We start from the raw sequence: 20,788 nt of genomic DNA on the forward strand, positions 1-20,788 counted from the left end.
CTTACAGCCAAAAATGTGTTAACTCAGGTCACCATGACCTTTGACCTTTGACCACCAAATTTGATCTGTTCACCTTTGAGTCCAGGTGAACATTTGTGTCAAACGTGAAGGACTTTCTTGACATATGGTGATATATAGTTTTTAAAAGAACAGGATGACTTGAAATAAATAAAAACGTGAAGGCATAAAGGTCATGAACAAAAGTTTTTTTTTAAGTTTTTCCAAAAATTGTGAATCACAGAAGTCCCTCAGCAAATATCATGAATGTGTGTTAAACAGAGCAACTGAACAAGATAAATGATCAAAAAAAAGAAAGAGTTTAAAGTGATTTAATAACAAAAAAGTAAATGAGCAACTGGCTTACATGGAAAATGGAGTCGTCCAAAACGCAGAAAACTGAAGCTGGTAAAATCTAAAGAACAAGGACGAAGTTCTAAACAGCAAAGAAAACACAGAAAGGGTGGAACTTTCAGAGAGGAGACGACGAACTGACACAGAAACAGAGAAACACAATCAGACACAGGTGGGACAAATGGTCATCAAAAACGGCGGGAAAAGGACAAAGACAGGAAGTAAAGGCAAGACACATGAGGAAGGTTCAAGACTTCAGAATAAAACAGGAAATTATTAACAACAAAAAAAAAATCCACACTGTGACAGAATGTGCACAAAAAAAGATCAGGCTGATCGGTCCGGTGGTTTTCAATATGAGCTGTGGACGAGCTGCAGGTCCAGTGATCAGTCACACACACACACACACACACACACACACACACACACACACACACACACACACACACACAGAAGCGATCACATGATCCCCTCCCGGCTGACAACAGGCTGTAGATCGTATATGATAGCAAACAAATTTTGGTTAATAAAATCAAACTCGTCTGCGTCTCTTTCTGTTTACCAGCCCTCCATGCAAACTGAGACAAATCAAGCTGAGTCATGTTAGTGATTTAGCTGAGGGCCTCAACTTGAACGCTGTTATTTAGTCCATATTTTCTTTACATTTCACCAAACCAGCACCATTAAATGTATGCTGAATTAGCTGTTAGCATGTCCCGTTTGCAGTGTGTCCATGGATGAATGGACAACTGTCAGCAAACTGTGCAGCAGATTCTCACCTCTCACATCATCTCTGCCTCACGTCACCCACAACCTGAACATGATCATAGTGAAAATGTTCAGCACCTGATTTAAAATAATGAAGCAGAAGAGAGGTGCAGCAATTAATTGACTTTGAATTGATTATTAAATTAATCGCCATTTTAAAAAAAGAAAGGTCAAAATTCTCATTCAGCCTCTTAAATGTGAATATTTTATGTTTTTTTGCTCCTCTCTTTTAGGAAACTGAATATCTTTGAGCAGTGGTCAAAACAAGACATTTGAAGACATCATGTTGTGCTTTGGGTAACTGGCTGATTAATCCAGAAACTAATCAACAGATCAATCTTCAGTTGCAGCCCTGATTCTCAGTGTGTGTCTGTAGTGCAGCAGTAGAAGAAACAGCCTAACTAGCTAAAGAAAAGAGCCGGAAGCAGTAAATTTTTAAAGTAAATTTAAAATTATGCACTGAGAAAAAAAAACAGAAATTTGTGTGGCAGATCAGCAGGAGCTTTGCCATGAAAGATGACAACAACAGTGTGTTTTTGATTGTTACGTATAAGAGGAAGTGCCAGTGTTCTTGAACCACAGAGAGACAAAAAGGGCAAAGGCATTAATATGAGCAGATCTGTTGGTTAGAGGAACACGTGTAAACACTCTGGTTCCTGTTCTCAGCTCAGACAGAAACTGTGGTCTGTTCACTTCATGTCAGTCTGTGTGAAGATGAGAGTGAACATCAGCTGCCTGCTGGCCTTCGTGCTGAGCTGTAACGTCTCCGCAGGTAAGAACTTTTACACATAAATTAATTCAGCTCATCAGTTTTAATACTGTTTTTTAAGATTTTATCATTTCATAGAGTGTGTGAAGTTTGTAGCTCAACTTAAAAGTTCATCTGCCTGTAAGTAAGTGTGAAGTAAAGTGACATTTTTTCATGAGTGTGTTTGTAGATCTTAACTCATTTCCTTAAATGTTCAGATACACTGTAAAACAAAAACAGTTCAGAAAACTCAAAATTACTGCAGTACTGCAATAGATTTTTGAGTTCTGAGCCCAACTCAGATTAAACTAAACTAAAGAGTTTTGCCAACCTTTAATCTTTAGTTGAGATAATTTACTTTTCTTCTTTAGATAAATTTGAATCTTGAAGTTTTAGAAACTCAAAAAGAAAAAAGAAGCTGAGCTGTGAACCTGATTTGTCTTTATTTTGGTGCCTGAAAATTAAATTATACAACATTTTTAATCATTCATTTTCACTATTTTTCTCTGGAGTCCAGTTTATTTCAAGATACCAGTGGAGAAGCATTTTTAGCAGCCAAAGTTAAAGTTAGTTGAACCGAAACTTAAAAGTTTCTTCACTTTCACTCATGCAGAGGTTCAGACTCAGTCGTTCCAACAGGACCCCAGTCACCAAATAAACCAAAAACTATCTATATCATCTATATATACACAGTATATCTTTTTCCACATTGAGGTTTTCTTATTCTGGGTCAGAGGTGTTCAGACTGCTGGTGTGAGAGCTGAACTGAGGCTGTGGGTGATGTGAGGTGGAAATGGTGTGACGAGAGACGAGAATCTGCTGCACACAGTTATACACACACGTGTACATGTATTTTAAGATTCAGTGTGACTTAAACTTTCTGAGGAAGCACTTATAGACAGTTTAGTTGATAAATGTCAGAAAGATGCTTCATATAACTGCAGAACTTCCCTGAGAATCTTAGTTTTCTTCACCGTGATAGTTGTCCATTCATCCATGGGTCCAAACAGGACATGCTAACAGCTAATTCAACATACTTTTAATGGTGCCAGTTTGGAAAAAGGTAAAGAAATATAGACTGAAAAAACACAGGGTTCAAGCTGTAGTCCAGGATTGCAGGCAGGACTGGTAAAAAAGAGCGCACATGGAATAAAGGAAGTGAACGTGAAAAAGAGATGCAGAAATAAACCATAAACCAAACTTTGTTCCGTCTCATACGTGATCTACAGGAAACGATCAGCAGGTTGTACGTTTATCCCTGCCTGAAACCAGAAAATATTCACATATAAGAAGCTGAAATCAGAGATTTCTGACTTTTTTTAATTAAACAATGACTCAAATGATTAATCAATGATCAATCCTGTTACAATCTTGTCCGTTTGAAAATAGATCCAAACATGTGGAGCACACGGACGTAAAACAAGTGTTTTATGTTTGTTGTTTGGTTTGTTTGTTTGTACATGATTGATTGATTGACTGATTGATTTGTGACATTTCCACCCAGTGATGTATTTTTTGACTAGAGGTCATGATAATCAATTGGCAGCTCTGTGTGAACTGTAACTATAATTGAAGCCCTGCGATGAACTGGCGACTTGTCCAGGGTGAACCCCGCCTCTCTGCGGGCTGCTGGATAGACTCCAGCAGCCCGCGACCCTTCCAGAATAAGCCATTACAGAAAATGAATGAATGAATGAACTATAATTGAATACAGTTACATTTTTCTGTATCCAGATCTGTTCCTTCCCAAACCTGTTTATAAAGCATTTAACATGTCTTTTTTCCTAACGTGTTGAGTTAATATAAGGTGGGCAGTGAAAATGGTCAGTTTATGTTCATTTATGCACAAATAAAAAGAGTTTTAGTGCACAGCTGATAGCTGTATTCTGCTGTGTGCTGCAGGTATAAGGTGAAGGACAGAACAGGATACCTGGCCAAGATGGCACAGGTGGATTTGGACGCACCTTGAACAAATTAAATGTATTGCCACTGACAGGGTGTTTAAGTACTTGTATAGTCACACGAGAAAGTTCACACCAAAGTTCCTCTGAAACCGCTTTCAGGAACTTAAACATGGGTGGTGTCAGAAGAACAAAGCTCTTCATGTGAAAGAACGAAAAAAGAAAATGAATTTGGGATGATGGTTGTTCAGTCTGGGACAGCAAAGTAGAATTGAAAGTAGAATTTGGGAAGAGTGAGAAAAAAAAATTATTTCAAGCCTTGACGTCTGCATCTTTAGTCTGAAAGTCTGATTGAAATGTGGGAATTGTGATTCTGACTAAAGTTTCTTGCAATATTAAAAATGCTGACATTCTGAAAACTGATGGTTATCTATTGTGAATTATGTTTCTTATGCAGAAATAATCCATGAAGTAGTTGAAGAGAAGAATCCAGCCACTCTGCCCTGTCCTCACCCTGTGGAGGGCGACGTGACGTGGAGCAGAGAGACGAACGGACACAAAGTCAACATACTTACAGCTGGTGGTGACGGGGACATAAGACACATTAATGATCCAGGCAAAAGATTCAGTTCACAGGCTGATAAATTTAAGTCACTTCACATCCGCAGTGTCAACATCTCAGACAGTGGAAGATATTTCTGTAATAATGAACCAGCTGTGAATCTGACTGTGATCCCATCAGGTAACATCAGACTTTAATAAAACTGTTTTCTGTTTCTCTTCCTGTTTCAAAATTGTCTCTGAGCTAAAAGTTTCATTTTTCTTTAACTTTGTTAATATAACTACTTTGGCATATTAGTCAAATAATACATTTCAGATGTAAATATGTTTTTTTTTACCTTTAAAGGGGGCCTATTATGCAAATTTCCAGCTCTGTACTTTTATTCTGGCCTGCTGAGGGTCAGCTGCTAGCTGGCCCAGTATTAAACTTAAGTGTGGGTCTGTTTCCCCTTGTATCCTTGTGATAGCTGTGGTAGCCTGGCTGTGATAACGTCAATGTGAGCCACTGAATTTGATGAATTTACTGTTCTTCAGAGACTGTGGCAGAAGTAGACGTATTAATTCGACTTCTTTACTCAAGTAGAAGTAAAAAAGTGGCTCTGAAACATTCTCAAAGTATAAAAGTAAAAGTTTGTCCTGTGAAGGACATTTCTACTGACTGTGTGCAAAACCAACTGAACCTCAACTTTTCTCTGGGAATATTAAATATTCACAGAGATAATAATAACTAAATATTTGTATTTAGTTACTTCACACCTCTGGGGACCAGAGATCACTGATTACTCTTCAAAAACTCACACAACTTATGTGAATGTGTTCACTGATTTAGGTGAAACTGGATCTTATTTAATGGAGAAAACAGTGGAAAAAAACTTCTCTCTTCTCTCTGGTCATAACTTCATGACTTTGTGTTTGTTGTGTACAGGACCACTGAGACTTCAGGCTCCAGAGAAGACCAACATCACTCTGTCATGTCCCCCTGATGTTGGAGGATCAGATGTTCCAACATGGAGCAGAGACGCCGGTGACATACGACCAGCAAAGCGTTTTATTGTTTCAACGAAGACGCTGACAATAAAAGGCTTGAAACCTCATGACTCTGGATTTTACTACTGTGATGGAAAACCTGCTGCGTATCTGACTGTGACCAGAGGAGAGACATCTGATGGAGGTGAGAGACAAGAAGTCAGAGAGAAACACAGAGACATGGCTGGAACAAATACAGAGAACAACAACAAAAAAAGACTTTTCTACTTTCTTACAGACAGTTAGATAAGTTTACTCGCTTGGCTCTGTTCAAATCTAACAAAATCCACTGAATCCAAAGATTTTATATTATATTTACCATTTCTACAGCTAAGCTAAGTCTCAGGAAGAAAGCAAATACAGTACTGGGGTTGTCAAAATAGTCAAACTGTTCCTTCAATCAGATGTTACTGAAAAAATAACTGCATACAATCCTAACTAACTTTGAATGTCATTGTTTTTTTCTACTTTCAATCCAAACATGCAAGATTAATTTGTATTTTAAATGCGATAAGTCAAACAGAATCCTCTGCGTTCAGCTGGTTGAAGTCCTGAGAACACGTCGACTAAATGAGACGCGAGAAGACCTTCTTCAAAATGAGTGTGAGAGTTCATGACTTTCTGAGGCAACAGAAAGTATTAAGTATCTCACACTGAATGCAACAAGCCGCCGATAACCACAGCAACCTAAAGACCAACAACTGCAACTAGGCAACAACAGCAGCAGCAACCCTGCAAACAGACAGATCAACACTGAGCTTAATATTAAATCATTTAGAAAGCTGATATCAAGCTGAGAGAACTCAAAGACAAACACAGACAAGTGTAAAGCAAGAAATGGATAAAAACAGCCTTGGTTTCCTGCAGGTTTAATGCTGAGCTCAAGTGAAACTTGAGGTTATTTTCTAAAGTGTGAGATCGAGCAAACAAGACGTTCTGCAGTTTAGCTCGAGAACTCACCACAAACAAATGATGAGCTCTAATGGTAACAGGACCTACAGTTTTTACATTTACAACATTTTAATTTGTCAAAAACACACTTGAGATATCTGTAATTACAATTCCACAAAAGTTGGGATATTGTCTATAACATAAATAAAAACAGAATCCAATAATTTGCAAATACTTTTCAACTGATACTCAAATTAATACAGAACAAACATTTAATGTTAAAACTGATTAACTTTATTGATTCTTTTTGTAATTATACACTCACTCTGAATTTGATGCCTGCAACATTTTCCAAAAAAGTTTAGAAAAGTTTTGTAAAGTTGTATGTTGTATCTTTAATTGTGTGCAGAATATAATTACAGATATCTACAATTAAATTAATGCAAATTCAAGACATATTTGATTTTGTTCTTACTAGTTCTTATTTCTAGTAAAGATTTGACTCAGAGTGGTCAGCGACAAACACAGGTGGGACTGAGGACCCAGGACAGAAAATTTAACTTTTAAATTTGAATTTCTTATTTGTTCATAAAGTCTCCAATCTCTAATTGGATTCTCCAAACAGCTCAACACTTTATTCCTACATTTTTGAATATAATTAGAGAGAGAAGCGGGATTTTGAGCCGTCATAAATGCATTCTTTAAATCTTTAAAGTGTTAAAAAGAATTTCCATATTTATATGTATTCTCTCTGTCCCACACAGGTAAGAAGACACCAACAACAACACCAACAACAACAACAACATCGACGACAACAACAACACCACCACCACCAACAACAACACCACCACCACCACCAACAACAACAACAACAACAACAACAACAACAACATCGACGACAACAACAACAACACCACCACCACCACCACCAACAACAACAACAACACCACCACCACCAACAACAACAACAACAACAACAACAACAACACTTGCTACAACTTCAGCAACAACTTGGACACCTGTGACTGACACAGGTAGGTCTGTAATAACAAAACAAGAGAAAACAAGACAAAAAGTTTATATTTGAATAATAAATGTTTGTTTAATTCTCGTGTACATTCAGAACCTCTCATTAAATCCTTCATGATTCATGGAATCAGAATAATTTGAGATATCTTACATTTGAATGGTGTGTCAATCCTGTAAGTCTTTAAAGTTTTATAAGGGCTCCATACTTCAGTGTGTGAATTCTTTCTGCCCCATACAGAAAGTAAGACATAAGTAAGAACTAAGACCAAGAAAGACATTTTGCAGTTGTAGTTTAAATGTTAGTTAGTCAAAATACAATCAGACAGAAGAGCTGCTTGCTTGAGACTCTGCACTCCTTTGGATCCTCAGTAAAATGTTCCCCTGGCGTGACGTCGATTGGTCAGTTGGTTCTCAAGATATGTGAAGGACAGTCCTACACATGGACATGATGCAGTTGCAGCGCCACCTGCCTTTATATCTACACATGTCCACCAAACATGGCCGCAAAAACACAAAGTTTTAAGGAGCTGTGACATTTTTTTCATAATAACTTAATGTGAGAGGTTCTTTAAAATCATGCAAAACTCATAAAAGCATTGTGGGTTAAATGTCTAACAGAACAACTTACTGTTCTGTGTGTTCTCACCGCCCTCACAGGAAGTAAAACAACAACCACAAGTACAACCCTGACGCCTCAGGAAAAGACAGCAGACAACAATTAAACCCAAAAAATAAGAACAGAATTTTCTACATTTAAATGTTTAATTTTCATTTATGCAATGAAAAGGTGATGATCTGTGTCTAAACTGTATATAACATATAATAAGTTATTAATTTTTACTTTGTCACCTCCTGAAGACCAACAAACACTTCTTGGTTTGGTGATTGGAATAGTTGTCCCCTTCCTCCTCCTCGTCATCATCATCATCTGTGTTTCTCGGAGAGAAAAGAGTAAAAGAGAAGGTGAGTAAAACTGGACCTGTAAATATAAACAGTATATATGCTTCTGTGTGTACAGACGAGTGAAAAGGAAATAATATGAAGTGTTTCAGTTTTAACCACAGCTGTGTTGAACTCGTCTCTGCTGGACAGATGAAACATTATTCCTCCAAACAATGACAGAAACAGGAAGTAATTAAGTACAAATGCTTTGTTACTGTACTTACATACAGTACTAGAGTATGGAGTATTTATTTTCCAGATAGCTTTTTGCTTTTACTCCCTACATTTGAACATAAATATCTGTGCTTTCTATTCATTGCTGTACATTTTAAAAACAGGACGTAAAGGATGTGACAGGATGAAAAAGTTGTAACAGCTAAAAGCAACATAAAAGTCATAACAAGACAAAAAACAACATAAAGGACATCAAGACAAAAAAGGTCGTAACAGACTAAAAACTACGTAAAAGACGTAAAAAGAAGAAGAACTTGTAACAAGACTAAAAATGACGTAAAAGAAACCTGACAATATATATGATTATTTATATAAATATATAAAACATCTGTTTGGTTAAGTTTTTTGATCCGTTTTGCAAATTAAAAAACTTTTTTTCACAGAAATTACTCATTTCTATGGCTGTAAAAATATATCTTTAAAGTCAGACAGTCAGATACAGATTCTGAGTCAGTCGTGACCAAATATTCACTTCCTGTGTTTTACCTTTGATGGGCATCGATCTGCTTCACATCATCGCCTGATGATGTCACACTGTGTCTCACTTCATGGATTTTTTTTTTTCCCAGCGATGTGGCATCTCAGGCAGCCAGTTTGTCATCAGATGACCAATGATTACTAAACAGATTAACAGTGTTGTGTCCTTCACTGTCGGCTTCTCAGGAAATGAAGACAGATACCACGTCTACGATGAGATACAGGAAAGATCAGTGAATCAGCTGACAAACGGTGAGAAAAAAAAGAAGTGTCCTTTGTTCTTTTTTATGAAGACAAACTTCCTCTTTCTATCATGACTGAAACTGATGGTGTGAAATTAAATTCTACACAGTATGTGAATGCACATGCAGTTGGTGTTGCCAGTTCCTGCTGGAGATATTTATCATCTGCAGCTTTGAAGCTGTTTGCAGAATCTTCCTGAACTCCTCAAGAAATATTAAAGATAAACACAATTTTTAACCAGTTTCCAGACGTGCAACTCTGCAACACTGCAAGGTTGTAGTCAAAAACTCAGCCTGATTTATTGGTCTATGTAAAGATTTTAAAGTGTCATCATGAAGTGCATTAATTAATGAATGATATTCTTCCTTATTCCTCTTTTGACAGGGCTACAAAGCTTGCCTGGACCATCAACTACATTTTGTATGACAAATTTTCCAGGTAAATATTTATATGCAACCTTGAGAAAAGGTAGAGATGACAGTCTTACAGTCTTTGGCTGTTTCAGGGGGTTTAGCATGTAAATATTTTAAACCGGGATAATGCTTCCAAAAATGGACGGAACTGTAACTAATAACTGCGGCAAAAGTTGTGATCAGTAATACTTGTTGGTAAATGTTTTAACAGGTGGATCAAACCAAGATGATCCCACATATTCCACCATCGCTGATCCGAAACCAGTGGAAAACAAGCGCGGTAAAGACGTCCACATTTACAGTCACATGTTTTGACATTAATCTGGGGATGTTTCTGCTCACATACAATATATTCATTATATCTAATTTCTTCTTTCAGGCACATCTCCAAATACTGACGGTGAATATTCTGTGATCAACAAGACTTTTCCTGGTGGAAATAATAAAGGTAACTTTGATCGTTACCTCCTCACTTTGATTCGCCTGCTATTTAGTGTAAACTCTGTAAGTTTATTTGGTCAAAGAGCCGTTCAGTAAAGGTCAGATTGTATTTCCAAGTAAAGCAGCATACAGCCACTTCAATTATAAATGGAAACAAATATCTAGATGATCTAATTACTGAATGCGAAGATTTTTGGGGGTAATTTTTTTCTCCATCTGCAGGTTCTTCACAGCCGACTGACGGTGTGTATTTTTTACTGGAGAAACCAAAAACACCTGTAAACCACAGCGAGCAGCGTCTTTAGTTTGAGCTGAGCATTGTGCTGCTGTCGTGTGAAAACCAAGCAGAAACCTCCAGGGTTGAAGAATTAAACCGACGCTTATAAGTACCGAAAAACTGTGCATGGCGTCATGGAGGCTTCGCACAATTATAACTTTTTAACTTTAAACTCTATTTTCCTTTTAGACTTTTCTTTTTTTTTTAATTGTGCATCCATAGTTAGCTCAGGGGGACTCTGCACATGTTTGGAGAATGTGAGAATCACTGTAGACCTGCATCACTGAAATGTTAGAAAATTAACTTTCCATATTAAATTTCCATAGAATATTTTGTCAAAGCCGCAGGGAGCCGCTGAAGAAGGTCATGTGACCTTTTGAAACATATTCTTTTTAGAAATGAATTCACATTTCACCTCTTTAATTTTATTATTATTATTTTTTAAATAAATAAGTATAAAACCTGTCTTCTTGTGCTGATTGTTCCCTGTTGGAGGTCAGATGTTTCTGATATAATTGCTTTTATTAAAAAAACACATTTTGATTATAAGATAAAACAATACTTGATTAATTCTGAAGGGAAACTTTCTGCCAGATTGCTCCAGAATACAATTTTAGAAGAAGTTAGAAGACGTAATAAGACCAACACCGACATGAAAGATGTAAAAAGTTCACAAAGACGTAACAAGACGACACAGCAAGACAAAAAAATTATGTAAATGGAAAATTAAGCTTAAAGTGAGAAAATGAAGTGTATAAGTGTGATGTGTGTGTAAAGAGTTCACTTCAGCTTTGTATTTCTCTTCACACTTTTTTGAAAAAAGTAAACTTAACATTTGTTTTGGTCTGAGATGCTGCTGCTCTACATCTAATGTCATATATAAACCTTTAACTGATCTTGAGATGACAGCATTAATATTTGTAAGTGTGGCTGGTCTCAAATTCCTTAAATGCACACTTATATATCTATTTATTTATATATTTTTCTGGCAAATCAATATTTATTTACTTTTAATTAAAGTAATTTATTTATTCATTTATTTACTTGTCAAAGTCCTGACATCACCTCTGGATGAGCTTCTTGGTTTACTCTCCGTGTTTGAAGATATCTACTACAGTATTTGCAGTAAGAATTTTAACTTTTTGTCAAAAGTTAAAGAATTAATCTGTTTGCATGCTAACAAACTACAGCTCATGTAATGTTTTACTCGTGCAGCAGGATGCTGATACATGATGGTGACCGTTGACTTTTATAAAGTAGAACGATCACCTCGTGACCAACCTGTCAGGTGACACTTCACATGCCGTCTTCACTCAGAGACAGTGTTTACAGAGGAGGACAGAGGACTGATGGAGAGCTGAACATTGTGATGTCACACTGAAGTTGACCTTTGACCTTCTGAATCATCATTTAATCCCGTGGCATCAGATTTTGTTATAATTAGCGTGGGAAATCTTTGAATATTACAAACAGTGTATTTAAATAAAGTTTTCTCACGTCTTTCTAACTTCTTCGATCCTGTTTCACATCATATAAACCATCTTCCGCTGTTTGACGTCCCGCTTCACACTAACCACTACAGATTACTACACCCTTCCCTGTTTCTATTTTAGTGCCTCCTTAACCAATACAGTTCTGCTCTGTGTTTCTGTGTAACTCGCCCTCTTCACGTTGTTTCCTGGATATCGTCTTCAGGTTCTGGACAGCTGGCAGCTGAACTGACTCTGTTTTTTTTGTTTTGTTGTTTTGGTGAACTTTATGACCACAGGATGAATTTGGACAGTGATGGTTGAAAATAGCTTTGTTGGTCTGACACATCAGCTGTCTTTCATTCTTTCACAACCACACTCAGACTTTTTTACTTCCTCTTTTTTATTTTGAGATGCAGACTGACTGAACTTTGACCTCAGTGATTCACCTGCTGTACACCTACATGCTAACAATCCTACCAGGGACACTGGAGTCTATATAATCACATCTTACTAAATGGTGAACAACTTCCATGTTTTTGTATTAAAACACAAACGTTGAATGGCCAGGATTACTTAAATCTTTAGTGAACACCAACATGCTGTAGAAATTTTCAACTGGCAATTCAAATTTCTGACTTTCCTGTTCAAACTGAACGCACCATAATGCATGAGAAATGAGAGACGAAGACGGACACGAGTGAAAGTGATGTGGATCATTTTCTCACTGTAACAGCTGCTCAGACCCCAGAAACATTCAAGTCACGGCTAAAGATCCACATCAGCACCTCGACACCTCATCTTCCTTTATTGTGCTGCAATTCTTCTTCTTTATTGTGTGTTTATATTTACACTGTAAAAATGAAAAAGTTGAGACAACTTGAAATTTCAAGGCAATGTTTTTCTTCTAATTTTGTATTTTGCACCAAATTCAGACTCTTACGTTTTGAAAAAGTTTTACCAACTACTGATCTTTACATACTGAGATAATTTCCTTTTCTTCTTTAGGTAAATTTAAAGCTTTGGAATTATAGAAACTCAAAATATTGGATTTAAAAAATATATTTGATTAAAATCATTGAAGTGAAAGTAAATGTTAAAATTCTGACATTTTCAATTAATTTTTCAGACACTAAAAAAGCTCACTGTGACCAGTTTTCGCTTTTTTTTCAGTGTCTGAAAGAAAGATTCAAGTTTATCTAAGAAAGAAAAGTAAATTAGATTCAGATTATTGGTCAGCAAAACTTTTTTACAGTATATATATAACTATATGTGTTTTGTTTGTCTTATGGCTTATTATGCTTATTTGTTTTGTATTTTAAGCTTCTAAAGCACTGAGGTTGTTTTAACTGTGCTATATAAATAAATTTGACATCAACATTTTAGCATATAAATTTTCAGAAAGACACAGGTTTGGGCTCAGGGATGAGGGATGTAAAAATAATTAAAACTAACCGGTGGAAAAGGAAGAAAGGAAAACTGAGACAAAAGTGTAAACAAAGTATGAATTAAGTTCACTTCTAATTAAGAAAAGCAAACAGAATAAAAGTTAACCTAGTAAATCAGATGACACACAAAAGACCACGAGTGTCTTTGCTGAGCAGGGAAGTTAAGAAGACACATAATACACAAACACTGAAGTGTAGACTCGCCTGTGTGTCTGCAGACACGCAGACCGTCGTCCTGTTCAGCTGCAGACTCCCTGGTTTTAAGCTCCAGGTCCTGATTGCTGATTGACTGCAGCTGCTGCCAATCACTGCAGCTGCAGGGAGGGGGGCGGGGCCAAACCTGAGTACAGGAGAGCACAGTGAACAACACACACTGTGGCACACAATAAACAACATGACAAGTGAAACAAACAACAACAACAAAGAAACCCCTTGTGAGGTGTTTATGGTACCTTGGTGCCCAAAGTAATACTGGCCTCTTCTCACTGTTAAATCCCAGACTGGTCTGAAGGATGTGAAATTCTTTTAATTACATAAATCCATACTTTGAAGGCAAATTTTCTTCATACTTTCAACATCTATTTGATGAATTCTTGTAATTGTCAAAGAGGACATCAGTAACTTCAGAAATCCCATCAGTGTCTTTACAGTTTAAACACAATTATCTTTCTTGTATCATTTGATCAGACCAGATGGAATCAAACACCCACAATCCTGCATCATGAAGCAGAAGTGAGTTCTCCTTTGTCATGGTTTAAAAAAAAATGTTTTCATCACATTTACAGCCTATTAAAGTAACTTTCCAGTACCGACAAGAGGAAACGTTAGGCGTTCTTATTGAGAAAGAGTCTCTTTTTAAGAAACACTCACTGACAGTTTCCTGTTCTCAGCCCACACAGAAGAAGACATCAGATATTAATCTGCGTACTGAATCTCCACAGTTTGTGTCAGGATGAGGGTGAACATCTGGAGCTGCCTGTTAGTCTGTGTTCTGGTCTGTAACATCAGCACAGGTGAGAACTTTTTTAATCTATCTGTGTATTAATTTGTCTCACCTCTCTGAACGCTGTACATGTTCTGAACTTTTTTAGAAATAATTTAGCAATAACTAGTTATTGTCATGATGTAAACATAGACCTCTGAGGTCCGAGCTCATATCATATATGTCATATTAAATGTGTATCTCTGCAATCGACAGAACAATCTGAGTTCTGACTCTGATATTAAAACAGTTCAGCTCAGTTAACCACAGACATACAGCTGTCTGATCAAACTTTGATAAAACTGGTTTCAGTCTTATTTTTTGAAACAGGAGTCCCACAGGGTTCTGTTCTCGGTCCACTTCTTCTCAGTTTAGATGAGTTAGAACGTGGTCTTTCACCAGAACATGCAATAGATACGTTGGTCCACACAGTTGTAAACCTATTAGTTTTACAACAAGGGCTCAGTAATTCTCTCCTGCATCATTGTCACATGACATCAAATTTCTACATTTAAAAGTATTTCTTTTACGTTTCTCGTGAGAAATGTGCCTTTTATTTTCAGAATCTCTGCAACCTTTGTATCTTACAACAAAGATTCTTGCAAGTTTTGACAGACAAATGTGGTCTTTGTTGTGGTGGCTGCTATGGAAAACAAAGAGAGAACCAGTTGTTTCATTAACAGCCTGAATATATGTCATTACATAAGATGTATTAAAGAAAATGGATACTTATTTATTGAAAAACTGTGTTTCTTTGCAGAAATAATCCATGAAGCAGTTGAAGAGAAGAATCCAGCCACTCTGCCCTGTCCTCACCCTGTGGAGGGCGACGTGACGTGGAGCAGAGAGACGAACGGACACAGAGTCGACATACTTACAGCTGGTGGTGACGGGGACAAAAGACACATTAATGATCCAGGCAAAAGATTCAGTTCACAGGCTGATAAATTTAAGTCACTTCACATCCGCAGTGTCAACATCTCAGACAGTGGAAGATATTTCTGTAATAATGAAGCAGCTGTGAATCTGACTGTGATCCCATCAGGTAACATCAGACTTTAATAAAACTGTTTTCTGTTTCTCTTCCTGTTTCAAAATCATGAATAATTACATGCACTTCTGCGTTCACAGTGCACACAGATTTTAAACACTCAGATGATCAAGTTTCTTAAACTTTTCTTCTGTGTTTGTGACTTAAGAACAAGTGAAAAAAGTTTTTTTTTCAAGGACAATCTTTCTAAGTTCCATAAATCTTTTTAAAAATATTTGTGAACGTTTTACCAGGTTTTTTTCCATCTGTGAAGACAGGCACTAATCTTCTGTTAACTATACTGACATTAGACAGTAGCACACTAAATAATGAAAAAAAAAACATATTGTTCATTGATTGATTGATTGATTGATAACTTTATTAATCCCTGGAGGAGGATGAAATGATCGTAGCAGCCAAAGTACATGCAATAAACACAAAGACAAAATACACAAAATATACAAAACAAATCCACAAGATGCACAAAGTACGCCCGGGGGCAATGTAAATAAATAAAAAAATAAAAAAATAAATAAATGGTAGGCGCTGAGTGGACCTTGGACACAGTCTGAAAGAATCTGGTGTGCAAGAGCAGAGTGATACTGACAGCAATGATAATAATATTAATAATATAGTTATATATAATAAAATATAAGTGCAGAGCAATAGATAGCTTAAATATGTATAATAGCAATAGAAATAGTAATAATATAATAACAACAAGATATGATAGCATAGCATAATAAATATAATAACAATAATAATAATGTAGGATAAATATAGTAATGTTGCCATATATGTGTAATATAATATCACAGTGCACATAAATATATATATAATAACTAACCAGTTGTAATAAAGGTTGTAGGCAGAGGTGTGGTGTTCAGAGTTCTCTGTGGTCTCTAGACTGACTTTATGAATATTTTGATCATGTTGAGAATATTATTATTAAGACGCCTCTCACTGCAGAAACTGTCCTCAGCCCTCAACCTCTTAAAAAACACGATGATGATGATGATGATGATGATGCACACTGCATATTTTTTACTTCCTCACTTGGAGATAAAAGGGGCGGAGAAACTGAAACTTACCTGGAAGAAAACTTGAATGCTTTTAGTTCTATTTAAAACATGGGGTGGTGATGGTGGTGCTCTTCAGCCTCTTGTGGCCAAAATGAGTACTGCAACAACAAACACTTCAAAATGATCAGTTAAAACTTGAAATCTTTTTGTTTTCGCTCTCTTTCTCAGGAACAGTCAGACTCACTGCTGCAGTAAAGACCAGCGTCAGCCTCAGATGTCCCTATGATGTCACTGGGTCACATGTTCCAACGTGGATCAGACTAAACAGTGGAACAAACGTCACTGTCTTCAGTCAGAAGGAGAAGAAGGAGCACAGTCCAGACCACATCAGGCTTCAGTCTTCAGCCGAGGAGCCGGGGACGCTGACAATCAGAGACCTGCAGCCTGAAGATGCTGGACTTTATTACTGTCATGGAAAAGCTGCTGCGTATCTGACTGTGACTGAAGGACGACAGTCTGTGGGAGGTGAGAGACAAAAAGCCTCCCTCATTAAATTCATGAGGTTTTTTAACAGACTGTATTGTGGGAAATGCAGTTTAACACAGTTCAGCATCATTCCTGTCTGAACTCTGTTAGTTATCATGAATTTTATCAATATAATTTCATCTTATTTATTGTATTTTCCAGCTGATGTGTTGTTGCCTGCAGTACTCCTCCCCCTCCTCTTCATCATTTCCATCATCCTCTTCCTCACCTGGAGTATCAGAAGACGAGGTGAATGAAGGAAATAAATCTGAAAATACATTGAGGGAAATAATTTTCATCAAATGAAATTCTGCACAGAATATTTAATAGCAATTGATGTTGTCTTTTAAATGGACAGCAGGTGAAGTGAGGCTGAGACACCAGTACTGAGACGTAAAACTTTCCATGGCTGGATTTTTGTCATCAGTCTCGACTGTAAACTGATTGAATAATCTTGTCACATTCGTGCTCTTGTTTGGCAGGAAGTGATGAACAGCAGGACGAGGTCTTCTATGCTGAGATATCTGATGGATCTGTGTTTGAATCTGCGCAAGGTGAGAGATATAAGTTGTCCCTTATTTAGAAAAAACAATCCAGCCTTCCTAAGTTTGGCCTCATACGATGCAGATCCAAGAACAGGAAACTGGAAAGGAGAAAGTAGGAGGAGGACTAGATAGATAGACTGGATCAAATCCCAGGAGATCAGCATCCTGTGCGAGAACACTGATTGTTTTAAAGACAAACCACAATCTTTTTCTGAACTTAACCAAGTAGTTTTTGTGTATGAACCAAACTCAGGGGTCTGCAGCCTGCAGCTCCGGAGCCTCATGCAGCTTTTTTGGCTCTTTGGCAAAAACATGATATAGAAATGAATAGCAGTTACTTTTTTAAACATTTTAATTTTCACTTATCATTTCTGAAGGTCTGTGAAAAAGTTAAGACACCTCAAAATTTCAAGGCAACATACGGAAAGAGATTTTTGAGTTTTAAGTCCAACTCAAAAAGTTTTACCAACTACCAATATTTTGTTGGATTAATTTAATTTTCATCTTTAAATCAACTTAAATCTTTGACTTTTAGAAAACCAAAAATTGTTTTTAAAAATACATGCAATTAATTCATTCAAATGAAAGTGAATGATGATTTAAATCTTAATATTTTCAAATAAAACCATTTAATTTTCAGGCACCAAAATAAAGACAAATCAGGTTCACTGCTCACTGTGGCCAAAATTTTGAAATACAATTTGTCTGAGTTTCAAAAATTTAGAGATTGAAGTTTATCTAAAGACAAGAAGTGAATTATCTCAATTTAAGATTAAAGGTCGGCAAAACTTTTTAAATTTTATTTCAAAATATAAGACTTTGTGTTGGGCTCAAAACTCACAAATCTACTGCAGAATGTTGCATGAAATTTTGAGTGGTCTCAACTTTTTTTTTTTTTTTAACAGTGTGACGTGATTCTTACATCTGTAAAAAACAAACAAAAAAAAAGTACCTTATACATGTATGTTGTATTTTAATTTCTAGGTGGATCAAACAAACATGATCACACATACGCCATCATCTATGACCTTCCAGTTCTGGGAAACAAGACCAGTAAACTGTTATCAGTCTTTAAGTGTTTTATCGATGTGATAAATGTTTGGTCATTCATACAGTATTTATTCATATTTGTCTCTTTTCACAGCAACATCTCAGCCCAGTGTGCCTCTTTATTCTCAGATCAACAAACCTCATCATCACAGAGAAAATGTAGGTGACTTTCAGCGTTTCTTTTTAAGTTTAGTGTCTGAATTTTTTTCTCATTTCAACACAGCTGCAGCTAATTGATATTTTCAATCCTCTGATGGTTATTTTGGGGATTAATCAATTGATCAATGAGCCTAATTCAAAATCTTCAGACCCAAAAATGACTCAAATAAGAAACAGGCATGAAAAGAAAAGACAAGTAAATCAAATTTCTTCTGATGTACAGTAGTTGAGAGAAATGTACTTAAGATAATAAATCGGGCTAACTTTATACTGTCCCTGTTAAATAAACCAATGAATAAATAAATAAATGAAAGAAACTGGGAAATATAAAACACAGAAGCAGATAAATGTGTTAAATGTAAAATGATAGTGAACTAATCTTAAATAATTCTGTTTCCTGTTATTTTCTTCTTCTCGATCCACAGATCTGACAAAAGAATCCACATAGTTTTATCTTAATAAAGAATTTTTATCAGGTAAATATGTACTTTTTTTTCTAAAAAAAAAATTCTACATATTTTGATTAAAATGGTTTACAGGCTCAAGTTAGATGAAATTGACATTTGGGGATTTGTCACATTTTACTTTGAGTAAGAAACATTAAAGTTATTTTTAATTTTTTTTTTTTTTTACAGAAAGTCTTCAGGACCAAACAAAGAACATGTCGCTTCTTCCCATTAACTGATCCAGTAACGGTGTAACATGTGCAATAAAATAAATTGTGTTTCAGCTTTATTCAAAAACAATGATGTTCTGCTTTATTTAAGTATATATGCATGTTTACAGTTAATGTCACTTTTTTGTTAATGATTCAAAAAAACTTCAGTGTTTTGAAATGATTTTCTCATGTCCAGATTATCTAATGTTAATACAAGTTAATTAATAATTATTTTTAAAATTATTTTATTTTTTTTAGAATAAAAATTATAACCAAAAATGCTAAATTAACTGTTGTTTGGCCTATATTTTAGTACTCTGGATATACAGAGCATCATTAAATGTTCAAGAGAAAAGAGAAACTGAAAAAAGAAATCTGTATAGAAATGATAAATTAACAGTGAAAGTGGAATTCAAACTTCTTATGAAAAATGAACACAAAGGGGTTTTTTTTGGTCTGATCTTCCACAGAGCCATTGAAGATTTATTTTATTTTATTTTTTTTAATATATTCAGAAGAGTCTACCTGCTTGCAGAGAGGGAAGGGGAAGGGAACTCTTATTTTGAAGGCGGCACATTGGAAAAATGATTGACAGTGTGCAGTAACCAATCAGGTGCAAGCCAACCCACATGTGGAAAAACAAAATATCACAAATTGTACATTTGTCTTGGAGCCAAGGTGAAAAATTGAATGGAGTAATTATTTTCTCTGTTCAAAGCCACCGGACTCCATTTAAAGAAACAGTAATTTTATCATTTCAAAACACATTTCAATAAAATTTGACAGAAACAAAAATAAAACTCATCAAAACCATCTTGGTTCATCTTCCCACTGTTCCAACAATCACCAGCTCTGGTGTGGTTGAAATAAAACCTTAATTCACTGCATTAGATGTGAAAATATTCTGACTTTACACTTTATTTCAATTCACTTTTTGTCTGATGTCCATCCTCCCTCTCACTCCTCTCCTGATATTTTCACATCAAACTCTATGAATTAAAGGTTAATTTTGATCAAACCAGAGTTGGAGATTGCTGAACAACCAAAAAGAGTTTTATTTTGCTTCTGTTGAGTTTAAATGAAGCTGATGACGATGATGATAAACTTGCTGTTTTTTAAAGGGAGTTTGGTGAGTTTGGTGAGTTCTGGTCAAACAAAAAAGAATCCTGCTCTCTCTGAAGGGATTCTTTCCATATTGTTGTCAGACACTTAGAATAAAAATCTGAGCCTGTCAGTGGTAAAAACAAACACTTTTAGTGGACACACTGTGATGGTGCACAGTTGCCCCAAAGGATTACACTGCTGCAGCAGTTTCCCTCAAAACTAGACAGATTTCAAAAGGTGCTTTCTCTTTTAGACACTTACACACATAAAGACATCAGAAAACAGGTTCCAGGTTGAAAAATACTGAAGTTAGTTGTAAATATAAAATGCCAGTTACAGTTGAGATTTGTTGTACATTTAAGATTTTCTTTTTCTTTTTCTTTTACTTTTAATGTGGTCAGAAGTTAAAAGCAGATAAAGGCATCAGCTAAGTGCAGTGAATGTGATATTAACATCGCTGGTATGTGCTCATTTCTTGTTTTTATGTGTTTTAT

General features: G+C 35.9%; 1 protein-coding gene and 2 long non-coding RNA genes across 3 annotated transcripts; all 3 read left to right on the forward strand.

Annotated features, from left to right (window-relative positions):
* Positions 1–8,178: 8,178 nt before the first annotated feature.
* On the forward strand, positions 8,179–10,601 carry LOC146313570 (uncharacterized). The gene is made up of 6 exons (XR_014772049.1): positions 8,179–8,238; positions 9,115–9,180; positions 9,556–9,609; positions 9,796–9,864; positions 9,964–10,032; positions 10,248–10,601. It is a non-coding gene; the product is annotated as an uncharacterized LOC146313570 (long non-coding RNA).
* A 3,513-nt stretch (positions 10,602–14,114) lies between these two features.
* LOC146313571 (uncharacterized) lies at positions 14,115–17,035 on the forward strand. Its single transcript, XM_084739495.1, has 4 exons — positions 14,115–14,232; positions 14,962–15,246; positions 16,482–16,778; positions 16,941–17,035. The coding sequence occupies exons 1-4, from the start codon at positions 14,172–14,174 to the stop codon at positions 17,033–17,035; spliced, it is 738 nt and encodes a 245-aa protein (XP_084595621.1). The 5' UTR covers positions 14,115–14,171.
* A 71-nt stretch (positions 17,036–17,106) lies between these two features.
* Positions 17,107–20,756, forward strand: LOC146313572 (uncharacterized). The gene is made up of 4 exons (XR_014772054.1): positions 17,107–17,332; positions 18,308–18,376; positions 18,468–19,008; positions 19,168–20,756. It is a non-coding gene; the product is annotated as an uncharacterized LOC146313572 (long non-coding RNA).
* Positions 20,757–20,788: the final 32 nt, after the last annotated feature.

This window comes from Lutjanus erythropterus, chromosome 16, assembly GCF_056507025.1.
Source record: "Lutjanus erythropterus isolate fLutEry1 chromosome 16, fLutEry1.hap2, whole genome shotgun sequence".
Taxonomy (NCBI): Eukaryota; Metazoa; Chordata; class Actinopteri; order Lutjaniformes; family Lutjanidae; genus Lutjanus; species Lutjanus erythropterus.

What these genes read in the sequence shown, in the direction of transcription:
- LOC146313571 (XM_084739495.1), top strand. Translation starts at nt 14,172, where the DNA reads ATGAGGGTGAACATCTGGAGCTGCCTGTTAGTCTGTGTTCTGGTCTGT. An exon ending in GGTCTGTAACATCAGCACAG is followed by an intron (nt 14,233 to 14,961) that starts GTGAGAACTTTT and finishes GTTTCTTTGCAG; the next exon opens with AAATAATCCATGAAGCAGTT. An exon ending in AGGACGACAGTCTGTGGGAG is followed by an intron (nt 16,779 to 16,940) that starts GTGAGAGACAAA and finishes TGTATTTTCCAG; the next exon opens with CTGATGTGTTGTTGCCTGCA.